This window comes from Brachyistius frenatus, unplaced genomic scaffold (genome assembly GCF_029030835.1).
Source record: "Brachyistius frenatus isolate BFR_SWC_R1_liver_20210118 unplaced genomic scaffold, ASM2903083v1 Contig_351, whole genome shotgun sequence".
Taxonomy (NCBI): Eukaryota; Metazoa; Chordata; class Actinopteri; family Embiotocidae; genus Brachyistius; species Brachyistius frenatus.
Window position 1 is genome coordinate 145,001 of NW_027210950.1, and position 27,500 is coordinate 172,500.

General features: G+C 43.2%; 1 protein-coding gene across 1 annotated transcript in view; it reads left to right on the forward strand.

Moving 5' to 3' along the window:
- fars2 (phenylalanyl-tRNA synthetase 2, mitochondrial) overlaps positions 1-23,342 on the forward strand; it is an 83,063-nt gene extending 59,721 nt beyond the window's left edge. The window contains exon 11 of the mRNA XM_069723935.1: positions 22,010-23,342. Within this exon, the coding sequence (XP_069580036.1) occupies positions 22,010-22,148 (139 nt within the window). The 3' untranslated portion in view covers positions 22,149-23,342. The remainder of the gene's footprint in view (positions 1-22,009) is intronic.
- The last annotated feature ends 4,158 nt before the right edge of the window (positions 23,343-27,500 follow it).

Genomic DNA, 27,500 nt, shown 5'->3' on the forward strand with positions numbered 1-27,500 from the left:
GTTACCATGGTAACCATACACAAAGCTGGAGGCAGCTGCAACCCCAACATCCTCCGAAGATAAAATTTCACCCAAAAAATACAGATAACAACACAACTAAACTTTCATTACGGAAAGTTTGACCGTGTAAAACGTGACTACATTGTTACCATGGAAACGCAAGCCGAACCTTCTCTTGCTGCTCTACAGACAGGTTTTGTTCGTGTCTTGACAGAAAAAGTTCACGGTGAGTATTTGTTGCGGGTTAAAAATAGTTTTGAACCAGCTGGTAAGGAGGCGGAGTTAGGAGGCGGGGTCAGGAGGCGGGGTCAGGAGTTGGGGTCAGGAGGCGGAGTCAGTTCGGACTGAGAATTTGGGCTAAAAATGGACTTAAAGAGAAAAAACTGAAAGCCTGAAACAAATCCTGTAGTTTGAGTGCAGAGCGGCATTTACTCTTCACTCTTCCTCTCTGTTCAGTCTCCTCTTCCTCCACCTGTCATCCTGTCATGGTTATACCCCTCCTCCCTCCCCCTACCGCCCTTGCAGGCTCAGCAGGAGACAGCAACCGCCCACCACAACTCAATGAATGATTTAACAGAGAGAGAGACTCACCCTCTCTCCCAGAGAGATGAAGGAGGGAGGAGGGAGGAGGGAGGAGGGAGGGAGAGGGGGGTAGAGAGAGTACGATAACCTGCGAGTTAAACGGGGGGGAGCGAGTCGTAGTTTTCCGGTGTGCAGGTTGCAGCGTGTTACTGGGCTGAATAATGGATGATTGTTTTCTGTTCACGCCGAGCGACGAGTCCTTCCCGACATACAAATCCATTTTCCATCCCTCGACCTCGGCAGGATGCCTTCACTGGTCAGTCAGGCGCTCCCACCTGGATTTCTTTCCTCCCCCGGGACTCGACTGCTGTCTGCGAATACTGGAACTACGTCTGAGGGCCGAAAACTATCGACATGCTCTCAGTCCGAACTGGAACAACCGCTTTATTTTATTGGTTCCATATTTCACATTTTGCTTAATTATTTCCCCCCAAAAACCTGCAGATATTTAGCTGCAAATGAATTCAGTAGTTCCCAGAAAGACATAAGATACAGTTCTTATAAAGACAATGGAGGAAGTGTTCGTTCCGGCAGCGGCCCCCTGCTGAGGGGATGAAGCCCTCAAAATGATTATAGCATCATATCAGCGACAGATATGTGAAATTAGAAGGCTGTGAGAGCTTCAGCTCTGCAGCCAGATGATGTAAACAGTCAGTTTTCTGTATAAACTTTAATTTTGACTCATTGTTTCCAGCCTGAAAAGGAAACAAACCAAGACAGAAAGCAGATAAACGAGCCTTCAGAACTTAGAATAACCACATTTTAGCATTTTCTTCAGCGCCGCAGTGGTCCGGTGATCGATGTCGGCACATCATCGGCTTCTTTTAATGAGGATTATTTGATCAAAATGTGGACAAAAATAGTCTAAAAACTGTAGCGTACAGCTCTCCTGAATACTGTGGGAAATAGAAAAGAGGGTAATATTAATGAAAATAAATCCTGAGGCAGCCAAAATGATCCCAGACTTATTATGAAGCCCCTGAAGTGTAGTTAAGTGTCAGTATAAAGTGTTTAAGGCCTCAACGAATGTGTTTCGTAGATGTTTATTTTGTCAAACACGTAGTTTACAGGAAAACAAACACGGCAGCGGAAACATTTGTCAGAAAGGAACGTTTCATTTTAACTTAACAAAAAACGGAACTGAAGAACGTTTTTTTTCTTTAAATCCAGAAGAAGTTGTCTTCTGTAAATCACCAGGTTGTGTGTTCGTTCGACGTAGCGACACTGCAGCGCAACGAGCTCCCCGTGTTTTAAAGCTCTGATTGAAATGAAAAGAAACAGCATCAGTAAGTTTCAATATCCAGCTGTCAATTCTGGTAATAAAATGTAAACCAAACACACACACACACACACACACACACACACACACACACACACACACACACACACACACGGACAGTGCAGTGTTTTGTCTCGGGGGTGTTTGAACCTCCCTGTTTTCTAAATGAGATCCAGATTTCACTTTATCTCGCTTTTCTCTAAATGTCAACATTGTCCCATTCACCTTTTCAAAATGTCGCCTCCTCCTGGTCTTCTCTCCTCTCCTCCTCTCCTCCTTCCTTTCTTCTCCATTGTGTTTCCTTTCCTCCTCTTCCTCCTCCTCTTATCTGGGTTACCTTGCAGCGTTAGCATATTAGCTTCCTGCAGCCCTGCCTCCCCGGTGTGTCCTAACGTTGTGTGTTGGTATGTGTTTGTGCATGTGTGCACCTGATGAGTGTGTTTGTGTGCGTACTGTTAGTTTATGGCTTTGTGTGTGTGTGTGTGTGTGTGTGTGTGTGTGTGTGTGTGTGTGTGTGTGTGTGTGTGTGTGTGTGTGTGTGTGTGTGTGTGTAGCAGTAATGTTTTATGGGCATTAGAGAGCTGGTGTTTCAACAACAGACCAGATTTATATCAGCCAGCTCACCGGCTGCCACAGCCCCAAGGGCCTCTGGGTAATCTGGGTGTAATTGAGCATAGAGGTTACAATAGCAAGCACACACACACACACACACTAAGGAGCACACACACACACACACACAGAGGCGTGCACACACACACTAAGGAGCACACACACACACACACACTGAGGCACACACACACACACAAGGAAGTTAAACAATCTAATTCCTTCACATGCCGGCACACACAAACTCTTAATGCACACTGTCTGTACAAACATGTAAACAACATTAAATGTGAACAAACACACACTTCACACAAACAAACACAAAAAAACTTTAAAAAAAAGAACCAAACACACAGTTGAAATATAAATAACAACAAATAACACAAACAGACAAACAGGACGTGTTTTTCCCTCCTTTAGAAACCCGGAAAAACATTTTATACAACAACATAACAAACATCAACATAAATACAAAACAATGACTTTAAAAAAGTGACGTGTTTCATTGGAACACGGGAACCTTCGGACTCGACTCGCTGTTTTATGTTCACGCTGTGACGCGGAGCTCCGGACGAAGCTGAATGCACACTGGTGAGGAGGTCGTGAGGAGGTCGTGAGGAGGTCGTGAGGAGGTCGTGAGGAGGTCGGCTGCCAGCTTCAACACACACACACACAATCACACACAATCACACACAATCACACACACACACACACACACACACACACACACACACACACACACACACACACACACACACACACACACACACACACACACACACACAATCACACACAATCACACACACACACACACACACACACACACACACACACACACACACACACACACACACACACACACAATCACACACACACACACACACACACACAATCACACACATATACAGACACACACACACACACACAATCACACACACATACAGACACACACAAACACACACACACAATCACACACACATACAGACACACACACACACACACACACACACACACACACACACAATCACACACACATACAGACACACACAAACACACACACACAATCACACACACATACAGACACACACACACACACACACAATCACACACACACACATACAGACACAGATACACACACAAACCCGCAGCTACCTTCTGTCCTGCCGGTGAATCATGCAGTCAGCAGCTTTGCTTGGGTCTCTCGAGGTGACGGGGGGGGGGGGGGGTTACGGTTCTTTATCAGGTTCTTTATCAGATTCTCTATCTGGTTATCTGGTTCTTTGTCAGGTTCTTTATCAGATTCTCTATCTGGTTCTTTGTCAGGTTCTTTATCAGATTCTCTATCTGGTTCTTTATCAGGTTCTTTATCAGATTATCTATCTGGTTCTTTATCAGGTTCTTTATCAGATTCTCTATCTGGTTATCTGGTTCTTTGTCAGGTTCTTTATCAGATTCTCTATCTGGTTCTTTGTCAGGTTCTTTATCAGATTCTCTATCTGGTTCTTTATCAGGTTCTTTATCAGATTATCTATCTGGTTCTTTATCAGGTTCTTTCTGGTTCTTTATCTGGTTCTTTATCAGGTTCTCTATCTGGTTCTTTGTCAGGTTCTTTATCAGGTTCTTTATCAGATTCTCTATCTGGTTCTTTGTCAGGTTCTTTATCAGATTCTCTATCCGGTTCTTTGTCAGGTTCTTTATCAGATTCTCTATCCGGTTCTTTGTCAGGTTCTTTGTCAGGTTCTTTATCAGATTCTCTATCTGGTTCTTTATCAGGTTCTTTATCAGATTCTCTATCTGGTTCTTTGTCAGGTTCTTTATCAGATTCTCTATCTGGTTCTTTATCAGGTTCTTTATCAGATTCTCTATCTGGTTCTTTATCAGGTTCTTTCAGGTTCTTTATCAGATTCTCTATCTGGTTCTTTATCAGGTTCTTTATCAGATTCTCTATCTGGTTCTTTGTCAGGTTCTTTGTCAGGTTCTTTATCAGATTCTCTATCTGGTTCTTTATCAGGTTCTTTATCAGATTCTCTATCTGGTTCTTTATCAGGTTCTTTCTGGTTCTTTATCAGGTTCTTTATCAGGATGAACGGGCCGATGAACAGCAGGTGGTTTCCAGTTTTCAGGAGGTTTCGTCAGGAGATGTGTTCCTGTTTCCTTGTAGCATGTCGCTGCTTTAAGCCCCGCCTCTTGTTACCCGTCGAGTTACATGACCGTCTCTGTTTACATACGTGTTCTAGACGACACCAGGCGTGACAAACACTCTTCCTTTTCGTAGACAGGCGTGTGTTTTCTACGCTCGATGGATTTGTCTCTAATCAAAGTGCTCAGATGTGGATGTTCATATTTCTGTTTCCTTCTCTACACTGACGCTGCATTTCTTCACTTCTCCTTGTTCGATTTAATCAACTCACATTTTCTGGAACAAATTGTGGACAAAACGAACAGTCGGACTCAGAACAGGAAAAAACAATCTGCAGAAATATCAACGAGGAAAAAATAATGGAGGGAACCAAAGCAAGGAAACATGGAGTCTTTCATTATCGGAGAAACTCACTGTCCTTTTCTACTCTGACCTCAATCACAGGTGTGTGTGTGTGTGTGTGTGTGTGTGTGTGTGGGGGGGGGGTGTGTGTGTGATGAGCTGCTGCATCCAGGTAAATTGACTTCTTGCCGTCTGGGGATGAGGGAGAGGAAAAAGTCTTCAAGGCGACGGGGCGACAACGTTACTGCAGAAATAAGAAAAGCAGAAGAAGAAAAGGTGAAAGAGGAAAAAGAAAACTGTACAAAAACACAATTTTCAGAAATCTCGCCTGATTTAAATTTATTAAAGATGAATAATATTTCGATAAAATATGCTATTCAGAGGCTACATCTTCAGAGACAAACTGTAAATTAGAGCCTAAATAACAGCTTTATAACAATGAGTCAGCGACTGTTGTTATTGAAGTTGTAGAAGCTGTCTGATACAACAGAAACGAAGCAGAACGATTTTATGCCTCTTACAGTCACAGCAGCAGGCGCCCCCTTCAGGTCACATGCCGCTCTGCAGCCTCTGCTGTGCAAAGACTTAAAGGAGTGTTTGTGTACAAAAAAGGAGGTCAAGACTGATTTAAGGTCACTGTGGCTCAAACAAACAAACAAACAAACAAACCCTGCAGGCGGAGGTCGAGGACGAGGTCAAAGACACTAAATGAGACAACGGCTGTGAAGACGACTCGGAGACTCTACGCTGACTCGGCAGAAATGACAGAGACGTCAGACGGCGACACGAACGCTCGTCCTCCTTCGCTGACCTCTCAGAGCAGATCAGTACAGTCAAAGGCCAAACGTCCGGGGACGGGGGGGCGGGGAGGACGGGGGCGGGGGACGGACACAGAATGAGACGTGGCTGATTTTATATCACGAGTTAAACCAGAGTCTGCGCTGCAATTCTTCACCAAATCATCGCTTTTACTCAAGAAGAATTTTGAACGCTGGACTTCTTCTCATAAAGTATTTCTATATTAACGTTGTTGTGTTACGACTTTTAAAGAGTTTCAGATCTGAATGCTTCTTCTGCTGCAGAAAATTCACACATTCAGGACGTACGGAGGAACTCTGATACCCAGAAACTCACTCTGAACGTCGTTTTCTGCTTCTCTAATTGTGATTTTAATTTGTAATTTGGCTGAATAACATAATCAGGATGGTGGAACACACACACACACACACACACACACACACACACACACACACACACACACACACACACACACACACACACACACACACACTGACTGTCAGAGATAGTAAATATTGTTTGGGATGACTCACTCAGCGAAGGGAATTCTACAACAAAAGTGTGTTTCTTTATGTGTGTGTTTGTCCTTTCCTTCCATTGTGTGTGTGATGGAGAGAGAGAGAAAGAGTGGGCGAGTGGGGCAGCTGGTAATTGAAAAGCAGAGAGCCATTTTGTGTGTTAATAGTCGCTGAGCGGCGGCCTCGCTGGAGAAAACGACGCCGAGCGGAGGGCAGAGAGAAGAGAAAAATAGATCCTCTTTCATTTCCCGCCCTCTTTGTTTCTTCCATTAGAAGTCCGACTGCCTCGGTTCGGAGTCTCGGAGCGCTAACCTTGAGTTTGATGCAGAGAGACGACAATGTGCCGAGTTTCTGCTCATCTCTGGACTCTAATGGACCTGCTGGACCTCAAACTGGCATCACATCCGCTCAGAGAGCAGCAGAAACATCAGAGGAGTTTACATCAAACCTGGCTGAAAACGTCTTTGAATTTCTTAGTTGCTTTTTTTTGCCCTCCAAGTTATAAAAGAGTTTGAAGCTTCAGGTCTGTAAAATGGTTCTGATCCAGAAGTGTCTTCAGCTGCAATACCAGCGAGTGCCACTAGAGGTCGGCTCCAAAAAGCCTCCGGCTCCATAGACTCCCATTCAACTTCTCTCATCAAATCCAAAGTGAATCAAATGTGTCCATCAGTTATCTCGGTGTTGTTAGCTAAAGTCACTCCTTCTTCTTAGTTTTCTGGAGGTCCATCTGAAAATAATCCCTCATTCATTAGAAAAGAAGATTCAAGAACACCTGTTTTTGGGGGCGTGTCTGTTTGATTGACAGGCCTGTGGTGCAGTCAGGTTACAGCTATCGGTGGGCGGGACGTAGTATCGTCAGGTTTCTGATCGGATCGGTGAGATCCACCGCTGGCTCCTCCCCCAGCTCGTCCAAATATGGTCACTTCTCCAAACTGTTTCCAAGATTTTCCACTAGCATTCGTAGGCTAGCAGCTAGTTTCCCTTTAGAGAATTCAATCATCTATTTAGATTTCTTCATATATGTGTCAGTACTTTATCTCTAATGTTTTCATGTTTGGACCAAAAGAAGGTCTGAATTTAGAAGATATTTTTAACTCACGTTTCACCAAGTGAAACCTTGTTTCTGGATCTTTTTTCGCTGCATCGACTCAGGAGAGGAGCTGCGAGGCGAAATCGATTGTTTTGTGATGTTTTGGGTCGTAGCTGCTGATTGGACGCTGACAAATGTTGTGGAAATAATTGACCCGATTGGTCCGATGGACACGGGGCGGGAGGAATCGATGTTTCCTGTTTTTTGTTTTTTGTTTTTTTTAATCTGGCTGGATGCAAAGTTTGAAGTCCCCATAACAGAGACAGGTCCCCACAATTTGACTGGACAAACACATCTATGTCCCCACAATGTGAGTAAAACAAGTAAACACACACACACACACACACACACACACACCCATGAGCTCATGTTACACGAAGATCAAGAAAAATGTATTACGAATGATTGGATTGAGGGCACTCACACACACACACACACACACACACACACACACACACACACACACACACACACACACACACACACACACACACACACACACACACACACACACACACACACACAGACATATTAGTCCTTCTATCATTGTGGGGACCCTCCTTTAGATGATGCATTCCTAAAACCAAGTCTGAACCTTCAAACAGCCCTTTGAATGTCTCTCCTGCAGCCGTTAACGTCCTCACACTGCATGGATTTAGTTTCACACTAAAAATGTGAACACACACACACACTCTCACACACTCTCACACACTCTCACACACTCTCACACACACACACACACACACACACACACACACACACACACACACACACACACACACACACATAGACAGAGACACACACTGAAACACTCTCCCAGGCTTTAGTGGTTGTGGAAAACCACCACTGCTGCCTCCATTTTCCTGATAATGATGCTCTCTTCCTGCTTTCCCTCCATCTTAATACAATTAAGACACGCTCACGCTCAAGTGCCTTCCTGTTTGTCTTTCAACTCGCATCGACCCACGGCACACACACACACACACACACACACACACACACACACACACACACACACACACACACACACACACACACACACACACACACACACACACACACACACACACACACACACACACACACACACACACACACACACACACACACACACACACACACACACACACACACACACACACACACACACACACACACACACACACACACACACACACACACACACATGGGTGAGTCTCATGTTTTGCCGTCTCCAATAAGTCAAGTGGCTTCAAATGAGAGTCTGTAGGGAGGGGTGGAGGGGGGGGTTAGTTGGGTGTGAGAGACAGAAAATACATGAATGAGATGAGAGAGAGAAGGGGGGGTGAGGCTTGTTTACATCCTGCCAGATTTCTCAGATCAAAACCTAATTTAAAAAATATTTAAAAAATATCTTCACACTGGAGTTTCTAATGAGTTCCCTTTAGTTGTTTTTTTTCCACCAAATAATAATGATGTAGACGCATGAAAACAATAAAAACAACACTGAGGAGTTGCAGATGTTTGAACTGACATCTGAAATACAGGCAGCGCGAGCTAAAGGGGAAATTCAACTTTTAGACAACCAATATTTGGACAAGGATAATCTGCTAGTCGCTATCCTAGGTTTGGTAGTCCTTATCCTGGGTTTGGTAGTCGCTATCCTAGGTTTGGTAGTCGCTATCCTAGGTTTGGTAGTCCTTATTCTAGGTTTGGTAGTCGCTATCCTAGGTTTGGTAGTCACTATCCTAGGTTTGGTAGTCCTTATCCTAGGTTTGGTAGTCACTATCCTAGGTTTGGTCGTCACTATCCTAGGTTTGGTAGTCCTTATCCTAGGTTTGGTAGTCACTATCCTAGGTTTGGTAATCACTATCCTAGGTTTGGTAGTCCTTATCCTAGGTTTGGTAGTCACTATCCTAGGTTTGGTAGTCGCTATCCTAGGTTTGGTAGTCGCTATCCTAGGTTTGGTAGTCACTATCCTAGGTTTGGTAGTCATTATCCTAGGTTTGGTAGTCGCTATCCTAGGTTTGGTAGTCATTGTCCTAGGTTTGGTAGTTGCTATCCTAGGTTTGGTAATCACTATCCTAGGTTTGGTAGTCCTTATCCTAGGTTTGGTAGTCACTATCCTAGGTTTGGTAGTCGCTATCCTAGGTTTGGTAGTCACTATCTGAGGTTTGGTAGTCGCTATCCTAGGTTTGGTAGTCATTGTCCTAGGTTTGGTAGTCGCTATTCTGGGCTTTGTAGTCTCTATCCTAGGTTTGGTAGTCGTTGTCCTAGGTTTGGTAGTCGCTATCCTGGGTTTGGTAGTTGTTGTCCTAGGTTTGGTAGTCGTTGTCCTAGGTTTGGTAGTCGCTATCCTAGGTTTGGTAGTGTTTGTCCTAGGTTTGATAGTCATTGTCCTAGGTTTGGTAGTCGCTATCCTGGGCTTTGTAGTCTCTATCCTAGGTTTGGTAGTTGTTGTCCTAGGTTTGGTAGTCGCTATCCTGGGTTTGGTAGTTGTTGTCCTAGGTTTGGTAGTCGTTGTCCTAGGTTTGGTAGTCGCTATCCTAGGTTTGGTAGTCCTTGTCCTAGGTTTGGTAGTCATTGTCGTAGGTTTGGTAGTCGCTGTCCAAGGTTTGGTAGTCATTGTCCTAGGTTTGGTAGTCGTTGTCCTAGGTTTGGTAGTCGCTATCCTAGGTTTGGTAGTCCTTGTCCTAGGTTTGGTAGTCATTGTCCTAGGTTTGGTAGTCGCTATCCTGGGTTTGTTAGTTGTTGTCCTAGGTTTGGTAGTCGTTGTCCTAGGTTTGGTAGTCGCTATCCTAGGTTTGGTAGTCCTTGTCCTAGGTTTGGTAGTCATTGTCGTAGGTTTGTTAGTCGCTGTCCTAGGTTTGGTAGTCATTGTCCTCGGTTTGGTAGTCGCTCTCCTAGGTTTGGTAGTCATTGTCCTCGGTTTGGTAGTCGCTCTCCTAGGTTTGGTAGTCATTGTCCTAGGTTTGGTAGTCGCTATCCTAGGTCTGGTAGTCATTGTCCTAGTTTTGGTAGTCATTGTCCTAGGTTTGGTAGTCGCTATCCTAGGTTTGGTAGTCATTGTCCTAGGTTTGGTAGTCGCTATCCTAGGTTTGGTAGTCCTTGTCCTAGGTTTGGTAGTCATTGTCCTAGGTTTGGTAGTCGCTATCCTGGGTTTGTTAGTTGTTGTCCTAGGTTTGGTAGTCGTTGTCCTAGGTTTGGTAGTCGCTATCCTAGGTTTGGTAGTCCTTGTCCTAGGTTTGGTAGTCATTGTCGTAGGTTTGTTAGTCGCTGTCCTAGGTTTGGTAGTCATTGTCCTCGGTTTGGTAGTCGCTCTCCTAGGTTTGGTAGTCATTGTCCTCGGTTTGGTAGTCGCTCTCCTAGGTTTGGTAGTCATTGTCCTAGGTTTGGTAGTCGCTATCCTAGGTCTGGTAGTCATTGTCCTAGTTTTGGTAGTCATTGTCCTAGGTTTGGTAGTCGCTATCCTAGGTTTGGTAGTCATTGTCCTAGGTTTGGTAGTCGTTGTCCTAGGTTTAGTAGTCGCTATCCTAGGTTTGGTAGTCATTGTCCTAGTTTTGGTAGTCGTTGTCCTAGGTTTAGTAGTCGCTATCCTAGGTTTGGTAGTCGTTGTCCTAGGTTTGGTAGTCGTTGTCCTAGGTTTAGTAGTCGCTATCCTAGGTTTGGTATTCATTGTCCTAGGGTTAGTAGTCGCTATCCTAGGTTTGGTATTCATTGTCCTAGGTTTAGTAGTCGCTATCCTAGGTTTGGTAGTCCTTCAGCTGATGAAGCATTTATCCGACTCGCGTACAGTCGACCCCTGAAACCTGAAACCGGCTTCAAGAAGTCGTTCCTGGATGTTTTTCTTTTGAAAGAGATCAACAAATGCTGAACACAAATTTTTGACCGGTACAAAAAATAAATATTCATAAGAGTGTTTTAAAATCATGAACATGAGCTGCGAGTAGCCAATATTACTGTAACTGAGGAAAAGTGGATTCAAATATCACAGAAGAAAAGAAAAGTCCACAAAAATGTCTCTGAGGAAGTTTTACAAAAATGTTACCTTGGAAAACTTGACTAAAACATTTTCTGAGGAAAACTCGACTTTCAGCAGAGATTCTGTTCACGATGTTTTTTGCCGAAAATTGCAGGAATTTTGTAAAAGGTGGCTTTCATTTTTGTTAATTATCGCGATCATAAGATTCTGACTGAATATATCTACGTAGACTGAGTTCTAACCGGACGACCAAACCGGCCGCGTCATCGTATTGATGCTGAGATCTGCTGTAAACGTAATTCTTTATGATCTCTTTGTTTCCGCTGCAGTTTGAACCCGATGTTCATAAAGAAGAAACAAACCATGAGAAGCAGTTTTTCCGTCCTCATTCTAACAAGCTCCTCCCACCTCGGTGCGACCTGACGGGGAGCGCTGTCCAAGAGTTAACGCTGAAAACACAGACAGAAAAACCTCTTCAAACTTTATCCTCCTGCTGAAAGGTCAAGTGGAACGCTTAACGAGCAATTAGCAGAGAGGAAATGCCAGCGAGGCCGTCGGTTAAACGGCCGTCTGAATTATTCACTACGATAACAGAGGAAGTGGAGCCGTACGCTGTGAGCAGCCAATCGCACGCCACTAATGTCAAGTGGATTTGCATTAGCGAGGGTGAAGCATCATGGGTAATGAGACGGCTCCCCCGGCGGTGGTTTATGTGCATTTCAACACGCGTGTTCTCTGCACGGTTTGGCTGAAGGTCGACTCTGAAGCTGATGAACTTCTTCTGCCTTCCTCTTGTTTTCTCCACAGCTGTGTTGATTGTTTTAAAAGCTGTAAACACTAAATCAGTTTCTAAGTTCAGACTTCAGTTTGAAGCACTTTAAGGTTTATTTTTCATTCTTTTTTTTTAAAGACCCGAGAAGTGAACTCATCTTTTGTTTATTTATGAAATAGCCTGGATTCAAATGTAAATATATTCACACTTAACACATTTAAAACACATTTAAAACCACAAAAGCTCAACACAAATGAGTTTTTTTAAGTTACAAACAAAGCGTCTCGTCTCAAATAGAAACTACGACATAAAGAAGTAGAAAAACTGTTTTGCATGTTTATTACAGTTTAATTGTGATTCCAATAATCCAGATACCTGAATTGTGACATTAAATTAGTTCTGATGGTTTCAGAGTTTTTTTTCCTGTCGGTTTGGAGTTTCAGCTTTCTGCAAACGGCTCGGATAAAAGCTGTTTTATGTTAAAACACTTTGTGTTGGATGTTTGTTGGTGAAATGCACCCTGGGAGTTGTAGGTCCGGCAGGTTTCTTGTAGTTAATATCAAAGATGTTTTCTAAGACGTCCTCCGTTCAAATGAGTTTGTTATACGAGTGAGTCGAGTGTTCACTTTCGTTTGAAGTCTTTGATGACGCTGAGCTTTCACCTGATTCTGATTCATTCATTTCTGATACGTTGATGGATGCGTTGAAAAAAACCTGCTAAAAGACACCAGGATGAGGCGACGTGTGTGTGTGTGTGTGTGTGTGTGTGTGTGTGTGTGTGTGTGTGTGTGTGTGTGTGTGTGTGTGTGTGTGTGTGTGTGTGTGTGTGTGTGTGTGTGTGTGTGTGTGTCTGAGTCATGGTAAACACTCATCATGTCTCCTGGTGCTCCAACAGATGGACGGTAGGCGACACACACACACACACACACACACACACACACACACACACACACACACACACACACACTGTATATATACAGTATAAAGACACACTCCGACCGGGGAAAAGGCCCGCAGACTGTTTGAGGAGTGCGAAGACGACATTTCAGTTCGACGAGAAGTCGGAGGAGGAAAGAGGACGCGACGTAGCGGCTTCATTTTGGCCCCGATGTTGAATTAGGTTTTTAGTCTTTTGATGAAAATGTGTTTTAGTTTTATTGAAACTTTAGTTTTTTTTAATTTGGTTAGTTTTAGTCAACAAAAACTAAAGACGTTTTCCTTCTGTGGCATTTTGGTCACGTTTCCCCGAGTCATGTTTTAGTCACGTTTCTCCGAGTCATGTTTTAGTCGAGTTTCCCCGAGTCATGTTTTAGTCACGTTTCTCCGAGTCATGTTTTAGTCGAGTTTCCCCGAGTCATGTTTTAGTCACGTTTCTCCGAGTCATGTTTTAGTCGAGTTTCCCCGAGTCATGTTTTAGTCACGTTTCCCCGAGTCATGTTTTAGTCACGTTTCCCCGAGTCATGTTTTAGTCGAGTTTCCCCGAGTCATGTTTTAGTCGAGTTTCCCCGAGTCATGTTTTAGTTTCCCCGAGTCATGTTTTAGTCGAGTTTCCCCGAGTCATGTTTTAGTCACGTTTCCCCGAGTCATGTTTTAGTCGAGTTTCCCCGAGTCATGTTTTAGTCGAGTTTCCCCGAGTCATGTTTTAGTTTCCCCGAGTCATGTTTTAGTCGAGTTTCCCCGAGTCATGTTTTAGTCACGTTTCCCCGAGTCATGTTTTAGTCGAGTTTCCCCGAGTCATGTTTTAGTCGAGTTTCCCCGAGTCATGTTTTAGTCACGTTTCCCGGAGTCATGTTTTAGTCGAGTTTCCCCGAGTCATGTTTTAGTCACGTTTCCCCGAGTCATGTTTTAGTCACGTTTCTCCGAGTCATGTTTTAGTCGAGTTTCCCCGAGTCATGTTTTAGTCACGTTTCCCGGAGTCATGTTTGAGTCGAGTTTCCCCGAGTCATGTTTTAGTCACGTTTCCCCGAGTCATGTTTTAGTCGAGTTTCCCCGAGTCATGTTTTAGTCGAGTTTCCCCGAGTCATGTTTTAGTCGAGTTTCTCCGAGTCATGTTTTAGTTTGGTCTTAATGGAAACAGAAAGAAAGTAGAAGTTGTCATAATCGCTGGTTGCCCTCGTCGACCAATCACACTGCAGCCTCATGAATGATGAATGAGCTCAGACTGGCTCCAGTCTTATCGACACATTGATCAGGTGATCGGTGTGTGTGTGTGTGTGTGTGTGTGTGTGTGTGTGTGTGTGTGTGTGTGTGTGTGTGTGTGTGTGTGTGTGTGTTATTACCTCCTCTGACAGACAGGCTTCCCTACTACAGCTGACAGAACCCCCCCTCTTCCTCTTCCTCTTCCTCTTCCTCTCCTGTAATTTGTTTTGTTGTGATTTTACATATTTAATGCTTCATAACTTCTCCTGTAAATATGACAGAACCATAGTTAATGGCTTAAATGGAAGAAGTGACTTGTGCCATGAAGTGTATTCGTATAGATTATTAAATGTATTAATCTCTGTAAAAAAGACGGGCAGTGAAGACCATCAAAACCAACAACAACTAAAATATTTGTTTTTTTAAAAACAGTGAACCTTCTATAATCTAATTTATTAACCTCCTTACATTTTACATATTCTGGTTCCCAAACATCCACAAGTGCACCGTGTTTCAGATTGATTGGTAAAGGTAGTGTGTTTTTACAAGACGATGAGTCAGCAGAATGTTCAGGCGTCCGTTTGTTTGCCAAATCTCATCGTGATGTCTAAAATGTGCATCATATATTTTTCAAGTAAACGTGTTTGGTAATTCTTACAGTTACCAAATTTAACAATGACAACACGAGGGACTTTCACATTGGAGCAGAAAATGTTGGTTTGGATATCGACCTGTAGTGAAACCTCGTCTTCGACGTCTTTGGTCGGTGAACTTTAACCGGAGTCGTGACGGCTGCTTTCAGGTTTATTTGTGCTTCAGCGTGGCCGATTAAAATCTGTGTCGCTGTGTGCGGCGATGACACTCTGGGAATAACGATAGTGTCTGAAGATGTGTGCCGTTGGATTTCTTCTGAAGGGTGAATAAATAAGAGCAAACAAAATCAAACACATCCAGGAGACGGGTATGCAAACGAGCGTGAAGCCGGCCTGTTAGTCTGCAGCGTGAACACACAGCTCTCCTCTCCCTCACTTGTTTATTTGCCCTTTTTGTGTGTGTGTGTGTGTGTGTGTGTGTGTGTGTGTGTGTGTGTGTGTGTGTGTGTGTGTGTGTGTGTGTGTGTGTGTGTGAGAGAAGCTCGGCGGCCTGGTGAGAGCTGCCTGTGATCTATTAATACATACGCATAAATTAGTCAGAGGCGCTCTGTAGCAGTTAGCCGGCTGTGCAGGAGCTTTGGCTGGAGTCCGGAAAAATCTACCAGGATTCTGTTTGCAATCTGGAGCCGTGGAAGAGAAGCTCGTCTCATCTCCACCAGGTCCTCTGCAGCGAGGTCAGAGGTCACGGGTGTCGGTTTCAGAGCTGAAGAGTGTTTTAATGTCCCTTTAATCGAGAAGCGAACATCGCTTCATGACCTGACGACGATCATTTGTGGAGCTGCAGAAAGTAGCTAAAATATCAGTCTGTCCCCGACGACACGTTCAGTTTGATGTTCACATCTAGATTCAGGATGTTGGAGGATTTTAGTTTCACCGTCTCCTCCCCAAGAAAGTTCATTTCTCATGACTGAAGATTGATTCTTGAGATTGGTTTCAGTTGGATTATTTTTACGCTGGTTGGTAAAACCTGACAGTATTTGTCCAGTTTATGGTTGAACTTGGTGACGAAATGCACTGAAATTTGAGTGAAGATTGAGAACTTTCTGTTTATTCCCTTTGTCTATCTCACGTTTTGCTGTTGTGGACAGGCGTGTCTATCTCACGTTTTGCTGTTGTGGACAGGCGTGTCTATCTCACGTTTTGCTGTTGTGGACAGGCGTGTCTATCTCACGTTTTGCTGTTGTGGACAGGCGTGTCTATCTCACGTTTTGCTGTTGTGGACAGGCGTGTCTATCTCACGTTTTGCTGTTGTGGACAGGCGTGTCTATCTCACGTTTTGCTTTTGTGGACAGGCGTGTCTATCTCACGTTTTGCTGTTGTGGACAAGCGTGTCTATCTCACGTTTTGCTGTTGTGGACAGGCGTGTCTATCTCACGTTTTGCTGTTGTGGACAGGCGTGTCTATCTCACGTTTTGCTGTTGTGGACAGGCGTGTCTATCTCACGTTTTGCTGTTGTGGACAGGCGTGTCTATCTCACGTTTTGCTGTTGTGGACAGGCGTGTCTATCTCACGTTTTGCTGTTGTGGACAGGCGTGTCTATCTCACGTTTTGCTTTTGTGGACAGGCGTGTCTATCTCACATTTTGCTGTTGTGGACAGGCGTGTCTATCTCACACTTTGCTGTTGTGGACAGGCGTGTCTATCTCACGTTTTGCTGTTGTGGACAGGCGTGTCTATCTCACGTTTTGCTGTTGTGGACAGGCGTGTCTATCTCACGTTTTGCTGTTGTGGACAGGTGTGTTTATCTCACGTTTTGCTGTTGTGGACAGGCGTGTCTATCTCACATTTTGCTGTTGTGGACAAGCGTGTCTATCTCACGTTTTGCTGTTGTGGACAAGCGTGTCTATCTCACGTTTTGCTTTTGTGGACAGGCGTGTCTATCTCACATTTTGCTGTTGTGGACAGGCGTGTCTATCTCACCTTTTGCTGTTGTGGACAGGCGTGTCTATCTCACATTTTGCTGTTGTGGACAGGCGTGTCTATCTCACGTTTTGCTGTTGTGGACAGGCGTGTCTATCTCACGTTTTGCTGTTGTGGACAGGTGTGTTTATCTCACGTTTTGCTGTTGTGGACAGGCGTGTCTATCTCACGTTTTGCTTTTGTGGACAGGCGTGTCTATCTCACATTTTGCTGTTGTGGACAGGCGTGTCTATCTCACCTTTTGCTGTTGTGGACAGGCGTGTCTATCTCACATTTTGCTGTTGTGGACAGGCGTGTCTATCTAACGTTTTGCTGTTGTGGACAGGCGTGTCTATCTCACGTTTTGCTGTTGTGGACAGGCGTGTCTATCTCACGTTTTGCTGTTGTGGACAAGCGTGTCTATCTCACATTTTGCTGTTGTGGACAAGCGTGTCTATCTCACGTTTTGCTGTTGTGGACAAGCGTGTCTATCTCACGTTTTGCTGTTGTGGACAGGCGTGTCTATCTCACATTTTGCTGTTGTGGACAGGCGTGTCTATCTCACATTTTGCTGTTGTGGACAGGCGTGTCTATCTCACATTTTGCTGTTGTGGACAGGCGTGTTTATCTCACGTTTTGCCGTGTAAACATACGAAGTCTTGTGACGTCTCGTTTGATGTCCCAGATGTAGTCGTGAACTACTTTCTCTCCGGCAGCTTCTCACTTTGTGAGTATTTTCTCCGAGCGTATGAATATTCATACCGACATTTATTCATACTATCTCATGAATATTGTGTGTTTAGTGCTTTCGTTCTTCGCTTGTTTGTGTCTTTCGGTTGGCGGTTCAAAGCTCCTCTTACTTCCTGCCCTCTGGTTTTCCGGCCGTCCTCCATCACCTCCGTCTGACTGTCCGTCCCAATTAGGAAGAATCTGAGAGGAGAGATTAACGAGGAGAGACTCCACTTCACAGTAATACACTTTATACTATACTAACTGATCTAGGCTCTGGTCTGGATGGATGGAGGATGGATGATGGATGGATGGATGGAGGATGGATGGATGGATGGATGGATGGATGGATGGATGATGAATGGAGGATGGATGGATGGATGGATGATGGATGGATGGATGGATGATGGATGGATGATCTCTCTCTCTCTCCGTGATCTCTCTCTCTCTCTCTCTCTCTCTCTCCGTGATCTCTCTCTCTCTCTCTCTCTCTCTCTCTCTCTCTCTCTCTCTCCGTGCTCGCTCTCTCTCTCCGTGCTCTCTCTCTCTCTCTCTCCGTGCTCTCTCTCTCTCTCTCTCCGTGCTCGCTCTCTCTCTCTCCGTGATCTCTCTCTCTCTCTCCGTGATCTCTCTCTCTCTCCGTGATCTCTCTCTCCGTGATCTCTCTCTCTCCGTGATCTCTCTCTCTCTCCGTGATCTCTCTCTCTCTCTCCGTGATCTCTCTCTCCGTGATCTCTCTCTCTCCGTGATCTCTCTCTCTCTCCGTGATCTCTCTCTCTCTCTCTCTCTCCGTGATCTCTCTCTCTCTCCGTGATCTCTCTCTCTCTCCGTGATCTCTCTCTCTCTCTCTCCGTGATCTCTCTCTCTCTCTCCGTGATCTCTCTCTCTCCGTGATCTCTCTCTCCTGCATGTTAAGCGGCTGTTTGCAGCTCTGCAGTGTGTTTAATTAACAGACGATACGAGTCTCGTACATCCGTCTGTGACAAACACAGCGCTCATCTTTTCTTCATCCTCGTCTGTTTCTCGTCTTTACATCCTATTTATTATTATTATTCTAAATAAAACCCACAGAAGAAGAAATCTGATTTGTGTGAAGGAGATGGAGGAACATTTGGGGGTTTCATGTCGCTTTGAGGAGCGAAAAGATGAAACCAGATCGAACGGAGGGATGATGAGGATCAGAGGCGTCCTTCCTTCCTTCCTTCCTTCCTTCCTTCCTTCCTTCCTTCCTTCCTTCCTCCTCGGGGGTTTCTACTGTATCAGATCTCCCGTCCTCATGTGAAGGCAGCACGGTGCTTTCAAGGGCGTTGGCAGCTGCCGTAGTTTCCCCTCGTCTTCACCTCCCTCCGTCTATCGATCCCTCTCTTTCTTTACCTCTTGATCTCCTCAGATCTCCTCTTTCAAGCTTGTCCCTCATCGTCCACTTATCTCACCGTCTCTGTCTGTCTTTCCGTCTGTCTCTCTGTCTGTCCGTCTCTCTGTCTGTCTGTCTCTCCGTCTGTCTGTCTTTCTGTCTGTCTCTCTGTCCATCTCTCCGTCTCTCTGTCTGTCCGTCTCTGTCTGTCTGTCTCTCCGTCTCTGTCTCTCCGTCTCTCTCTCTGTCTCTCTGTCTGTCTCTCTCTCTGTGTCTCCCTTTCTGTTTCTCCGTCTGTGCGTCTCTCCGTCTGTGCGTCTCTCCTCTTTTCCTCCTCCACCCAACCTCCACTCTCTTTGAAGCTCCACCCGTCTCCATCCCTTCTTTCATCCCACCATCTGCTGAAGTCCGACATCAAATCGATGTTTTCACTTCCTTTTTTTTATGTTTTGGCTGTGATGCCGTCAGCCATGTTTTCCCGTCCTCCTCCGACCCCGTCCAAGATTTTCTCAACTTCCTGCGTGTTTCCTGCACAAATACAATTTTGGATTTTGATCTATTTCACTGCGAGTGCCTCGTTTTCTGGAATATAAACATGGTTTTCTATAAATTCCCTGTTTTACTCAAGCCAAAGCTTTCACGTGTGAAATTTTGCGAGGACATTTGAAGGTCATTTCTTCTGAAATGGGCAAAATTTTGACTAAAATCTTTGATGAATTTTTGAAAAAGAAAACCAAACTGAGAAATATGAAAGCAGTCAGGAGGCAAAAAAATACCAAGACATTCTGAAAAGTAATTTTTTTTTTTCCTGCCGACAGTTGATTCATAAAATGAAAGACGCTCTGCATGTTTGGCTTTTTGCAGATGATGTTCTGTTGTTTTATCTTCATAGATTTCACCTGTGACTGTTTATTTAAAGCACGATTCCTCTGATGCTTCTCTCATCACCGAATTCATCACTTAATACCAACAAATCACTGCTGCATCACAGGAATCAAAGTAGGATGATTTAAAAAGTGAAGCAGCGAGGTTATGAAGCAGGTCCTTAATTAACTCTTTCACTGAACAAAACTGATTACCGAGGACGACGGTAATTTGTTTTTCTTGAGAGAAAGAAGATGATAAAGTGCTTTAGTGTGAAGGTGTGAAAGAAATGAAAATACCCAGTGTTGGGGGGGGCGGGTGGGGATTCATCTCGAGCAATTAAAACCCTATGAATAGCTCACTGCTCCAATTAAAACCAAACTGAAACAAATAAGCTTGACAACTCATTTTCTGTTCTGTCTTACAAACACATTTTCAACTTTAACCAACTGAGAGTATAAAAACCTCCCAGGAGCTCACTTCAGGTTTCTGAAGGTGGTTTCGGCAAAAATCCAAAGATATACTTTGTTTTGTGCGACTCCTCGTTTCCCTGAACGTCTACTGGGGAGAGTTTTAAAATCATCAGTTAAAGCGGACGTTCTTTAAACACAACACAGTCCCAACAGTTCACACAAATTCAAGCAGTCTCTACAATATTTTGCGGCAGCTTGTCATTTTGCAAAATTACAGCAATTTCTTTGGCAAAAAAAACATCGTGAACAGAAATTCTGACATCATAAAGTCTCCTTTCAAACTAAAACTGACTTTATTAACAAAAATAAGTGTTCATTTATAACTATTAGGCTCCGCCCCCTCTCCTCTCACCATCAAAACAAACTTTCTAATTCCTGCACTTTTACTGCAGTTTTATTTTAAACTTCACAAATTACATTGTAATTATTTATTTTAAACCTGCGACAATCACAAGAAACATTGAAGTCCTGCAGCGACTGAACAACAGCTGGAGAGAAAAACTGCTCCAGCTTCATTTTCTATTTTTCTGTCCTCCAGTTTTTCTGTCCGTCACTCCTGCACTCATATATTTTGTATAAATCACAGTGTGTGTGTGTGTGTGTGTGTGTGTGTGTGTGTGTGTGTGTGTGTGTGTGTGTGTGTGTGTGTGTGTGTGTGTGTGTGTGTGTGTGTGTGTGTCTCAGTGTGTATTTATGTACATGACAGACAACTGTATGCATATTTTTCATGCATAATGTAACGTGTGCATATTTATTGTACATATTTACTTTGCAGCGTGTGTGTGTGTGTGTGTGTGTGTGTGTGTGTGTGTGTGTGTGTGTGTGTGTGTGTGTTACAGGTGTCACTATATCGATCTCTCCCCCCCCCCCCACCTCCCTGCCCTCAAGCGATGCTGGCTGGATAATGGAGACATCAATTATTCAACAACGACAAAGTCTATCACATTAAATACCATTCACTCTGTGTGTGTGTGTGTGTGTGTGTGTGTGTGTGTGTGTGTGTGTGTGTGTGTGTGTGTGTGTGTGTGTGTGTGTGTGTGTGTGTGTGTGTGTGTGTGTGTGTGTGTGTGTGTGTGTGTGTGTGTGTGTGTGTGTGTGTGTGTGTGTGTGTGTGTGTGTCTGTGTGTGTGTGTGTGTGTGTGTGTGTGTGTGTGTGTCTTGTGTACACAAATATGATGTGTAATTGTGTCTGTGTCCCTTCGTTCTTTTAAAGCTTGACTCTCTCTCTGACATTTCCTCCAAATGTACTGATGTTCAATTATTCATGAGACGGCTAACGACACAGAGAAGGAAGAGAGAGCGTTGTGTTGCATTTAGTTATTGTAGCTTCATGTTTTAATGTCCTGTAAGTCACTTTGTCAACTGTAGGCGGAGGAAAAGGAGGCAGAGGAGGAGGACGGGTATTGGAAAGAATAAAGAGGAAATTAAAAAAGAGGTGGAAAGAAAGTCACAAAATGCCCTCAGAAACCTTAGCATGAAGAAGCTAACACTAGCATACCATACCATAAAATTAACATTAGCATAAAAAAAGGTGAATTTAGCATCAAAAAATGAATGTTTGCAGAAAAAACTAATTCAGTTAAAAAAATCAAACATTTGCTTTAAAATAATGTAGCATACAGAAGCTCACGTTAGTGTTCAAAAAAGTGCAAGTTAGTGAAAACGTAATGTTAGCATAAAAAAATAATGTTAGCACAAAAGGCGAATAGTAATTTTGAAAAAAAAACCGCTGGCATAAAACAGCCAACGTTTATGTTAATTCATGTCTGTTTTAGAAATTCAAAAAAATCATGTTTTTTTGACTGTTTTAGGAGCGGGAGGCGGAGTCAGTGCTACCGCGTCATCTACCGCCACATGGAGCGAACGCTGAGCCAGCAGGAGGTCCGACTCGTCCACGAGCAAATCCAACGCACCGCAGAGAGCGAGCTGGGCGTGCAGGGCCGATACTGAGTCACACACACACACACACACACACACACACACACACACACACACACACACACACACACACACACACACACACACACACACACACACACACACACACACACACACACACACACACTCACACTCCTGTGTTCTCTCCTCTTCAGGCTGAAACATCCAAATTTGACGTGTGTCGTCTTTAATTTCCAGAAGCAGCGTGTGCGTGTGCGTGTGCGTGTGCGTGTGCGTGTGCGTGTTCGGGCGGCGGTCACGCATCGGAAACATCCGTCTCTCCGCATCATCATAATGAATAAAAACACCGCGTCGAGACCAGCACACACACATCAGCAGATCCTCAACAGTTTTGATTGGGTGGAAATTTCAAGCTGAAGGTTTGTGCATCAATTTTGTTTTCATTTAAAATAATATTACACTTAAGTTAATGTCTGAAATCTGATGATATCACAACAACAAAGTCCAAAGTGGCCAGAAACACCTGAAACAGAGGTCGGGCTTTAGATTTAGAAAACAACCTTTTGCAACCAAAAAATGAGGTCATGAGAGTCACGTTCAGGGACATCACTCTCGTATTACCGTCGTTATTACGAGGACAATGTGCTGAGATCCAACTCCTGATTTCTTGTTTTTAACTCGTAACGTAAAGTACAAATCGAAGGAAACAGAAAGCAGGTTTTTTTTCAGAAATGTCCGTCATCGTTCTGAAGAAGTCGACATCCGAAGTTCAAATAATCTTTTTACAGAAACGCACTGAACACAACCGTTTCCTGAAAATAACACTTATATCAGGTTGATATTGTCCCCAATTATGTTGAAGAGTTGTGTTTATGAGCTTCACTGGAGTCGTCAGGAGGAGGTCGGGGTGGATGGGGGGTCAACAAAGCACTCGTCCGTTCCTCAGAATTCAGTTTCGAGTTTGCTCCCAAAACATGTTCCTGAACTTTAAAAGGTTTTTTTCATCTTTAAAAGTAAAATATCTCGACACATTTCAGCCTGAAGGAGAAGAAACAGAAACATGAAACTCTGCTGTTGAAGGTTTAACTTATCACATAAAATCAAATCTTTTTTTTTAAGAAGTAAAATAAAGGTTTATGTCTATATGTTGGAAATGAGAGCTTTAATCAAGCTGTGGTTTGTGTTGTAGTTTTTCTGACGGGTTTGTAACTTTAGATAAAAACATTAAACGTGTTTGGTCACATGGTTCTCACGCTGTGTTGTTATGTGTTGACGGGACGAAGTAGGTTTGATCCGAACCGGTGAGAAAAAAATGCAATTCTTCATATAAGAAATTAAAGTCAGCAGAAAAAAAACTTACACAGTATATTATGTACAAATACTGTGTATGAAACAATATAGAGATAAATCTGTTTAGGAGTGATTTTATCTACCTGGTTGAACTCTGGTTGATAAAATCACTCGGTTTTTTCTTGGGCCAATATTTAGTTTAAAAGTAGAAAAATCTTCAGCTAGCTAAAAGTCCTCATATGATCCAAAACAAGTTTATTTTAACAGTCAGAGAACATCTTTACAAATACTCAAAGAAGAACAATGAAAATGGAAGAAGAACGGTCCAAAAACTCAAAACTTAGAAAATCTAAGCCTGAACCTGAACCTGAACCCGAATCTAAACCTGACCCTGAATCTAAACCTGAACCTGATTCTGAACCTGAACCTGAATCTAAACCTGAACCTGAACCTGAATCTAAACCTGAACCTGAACCTGAATCTAAACTTGAATCTAAACCTGAATCTACACCTGAATTTAAACCTGAACCTGAATCTAAATCTAAACCTGAATTTAAACCTGAACCTGAATTCAATTCAACTTTATTTATATAGCGCCAAATCACAACATAGGTTATTTCATGGCACTTACCACATTATAGTCCTTCCAGCAGAACTTTACAATCTAAACCTGAATCTAAACCTGAAACTGAACCTGAACCTGAATCTAAACCTGAATCTGAACCTGAATTTAAACCTGAACCTGAATCTAAACCTGAATCTGAACCTGAACCTGAATCTGAACCTGAATCTAAACCTGATTCTAACGTGAATCTAAACCTGATTCTAACGTGAACTCTAAAACTTTCAAACAAGCTTTTGAAGCTCCGTCACTCCAAAAATGTCCTCACTGCCAAGGTCAGACAATCTGATTGGTCCTCACGAAGATAGATAGACAGGTACACACACACACACAAACACACACACTCATTTGAATAGAGCTCATTAGAAAATACACTCATTCATTCACACACAGCATAACAACCAGCCAGCAGCTCTGTCAGTGTGCCGAGACGATGCGCTGGCTTAGTCTGCTGCTATCATACACTTACACACACACACACACACACACACACACACACACACACACACACACACACACACACACACACACACACACACACACACACACACACACACACACACACACACACACACACACGCAGGCGAATGCCACTGCCAATCATGCAGTTGGAGGCTGTCTGCCTTCGATGGCTCTGCTCGTCACTCCGGTCGAGTTAAAGCTGAGCTCTGACAGTTTGAGGCCAAGTCTACGGTTTGGACAGTAAATACACACTTGAATATTTAATCAGCGTGTTTTATTCAGCCGCTGAAAAAACAGCATCAGTGACACGGTCCTGAAATATGAGTCCTGCATTCAACAGTTAAAAAGTTTAGTTGCCCTTTAAAGGTTTTTAAAATTCACTGCAGGTAATTTAAAAATGAATATTTTATTCAGAGATGCACAAATGAGTCAATTAATCACTTTGTTGACAAAATATTCTGGAACAATTTTAACAATCAATTATTAAAAACTATTATTATTTAAATCTTATCTAATATTTAAAATTCAAGGTTTTTACAGGTGATGCAAAAAGATTAGAGGATTCAATTCAAAGAGGTTTTTCAAAGATATTTCAGTTGATTCAAAGACAAATGAATAATATTTCGTATGTTTCATGGAGATTTAAGGACATTTCGCAGTTTGAAGTTTTTCTGATGATTCAGAGATTTTATGGTTTAAAACGGGAGTTTTAAAGAAGTTTCAGTTGATTTAAAGAGATTCAAGGATTTCTTTCAGATAATTCTAGTAGATTTAAAGATATTTTAAGAAATTCAGGGTGATTTCGGGATGTTTTCCAGATGATTCAAAGAGATTCAACACTAATTCTGGAAATTTCAGGGACGTTTCAGCTGATTCAAAGAGATGGAAGGAAATGTTTAATGATTCAAGGAAATGTAAGTAGAGGTTTGGGAGTCTAAGGCAGTTCAACCAGGAAGATCAGGGTTGTTGGTTTTTCTAGAATTGACAGTAATTATGGGAGTTTTAAGGAGGATTCAAAGAGATTTGAGGATATTTTAAGGATTTATTAAGTGATTTATGGAGATTCAAGGACTTTTCCACATGATTGAAGGAGCACTGAGGACATATCGGTGCAGGAGGCAGTAAACCTGAGCAGAAGAGAGAGTCTTCTCAGTTCTTCTGTAACTGCTGGTTAATGGGGTTTTTACAGGCTGCCATTAAATCACAGTTTCATACTTTCTTTGCTCGTCTAGAAAAAGAAAAACATAGTAAAAGATGTTGAAATCAGCTGCATTGAAACCACGGAGAGCAAAATGGAGGCTGAAAGTCGAAGTGGCTGTTTTATCGTCGTCAGGTTGGTTCAGTCTCACTGAAGCAGATGTTGAAGTCTGTTTTCTGTTGTTCAGGTGTTCGTGTGTGGATGCAGAGTGTGTATCACCGTGTGTGTGTGTGTGTGTGTGTGTGTGTGTGTGTGTGTGTGTGTGTGTGTGTGTGTGTGTGTGTGTGTGTGTGTGTGTGTGTGTGTGTGTGTGTGTGTGTGTGTGTGTGTGTGTAGTCCAGGGAGAAGGCGATGCAATCAATTGAGTAAACAACAACTCATTACGTGATGAGAGCATTGTGGTTGTTGTGTTTGTGTTGTTTACTGTGTGTGTGTGTGTGTGTGTGTGTGTGTGTGTGTGTGTGTGTGTGTGTGTGTGTGTGTGTGTGTGTGTGTGTGTGTGTGTGTGTGTGTGTGTGTGTGTGTGTGTGTGTGTGTGTGTGCTGATTATAAAACTACCTCCATTACACTCCTCTCCTGCTTAATTGGGATTTGCAGTAATTACAGTGAAAACATTTGGAGCTTTAATGATTGAATTCTTTGTTTCTTCGTCGTAACATCGATGACTGTTTTATTTTTTTCATTTTTATACTCCGGCGTCCTTCGGTCGTCACACGGGGACGAAGTGGCAGATTACTTTGAAGACACCTTCACGCCTCCTGACGCGCGCGCACACACACACACACACACACACACACACACACACACACACACACACACACACACACACACACACACACACACACACACACACGTACGTTTGTCACCGGCGGCGGCATCCCTCCGAGCCGGAGGCTCCGGGGGGTTCGTCCTCCGGTGAGTCTGCTGCGACCTGATTGGCTCTTCATGAGACTCAATGTGACCTCACAGCGACAGACGGAGACTCAGATTCATCCTCCGACTGCAGACCGAGACCATCCCTCTGTCCTGGAAGGGTTTCAGGTGGATTCAAGGTGGTTTCTGGGAGATTCAGGTGTGTTTAAACAGGATTTGAGGAACTTTTCAGGAGATTCAAAGAACTTTTCTGGAAGATTCAAGTTTAATATTATATATTTGAAATTTCAGGGAATTCTAAAGATCTCTTAGATGAACAAGTGGGATTCAATGATTTTGTTTTTCAGAGTGATTTTAAAGAGAGATGAGTTTCAGGGAGAATTACGGAATCTTTAATTGATGAATGATTTATTGAGATTGATGATTTTGTTTGACGATTCTTGAAGACTCGAGGATTAAAGAAATGATTCGAGGGATATTTTACGGATGTTTTGGGTGATTTGAAAATGTTTGTTGATCTTTCAGAAGTTTTGAAGATTGTTTTTTCACACGACTCGTGAAGATCCAGAAAAACACTTCTCAGAAACTTTCCTCTGAAATCAGCTCCTGAATGAATGAACTGCTGTTTCTGAATCAGCCGTTATTCATGAGTCTGTTTCAGATTCACATTTCACATTCACTCATACGTGATTCTGGATTTCATTAAGTGGATGAACAGAAACGAGACACTCGGATGTTGGATTGCATGTTGGGATTTGTTCTGTTTGCTTTGGTTCATGTGACTGACTGTATAAAATAACAGGAGTTCGATGCACCGGCAGGAACGCTGTTGTTAAAGTATGAATTATTCCGGCCGGAACAAGTCACACAATGTTCTTGGCTACAGAAACACTTCCCGGGAACAATTTCATCCCGAAAAAACAAAACAGAACGAGAAGAAGACGATGGCTGGAACTTT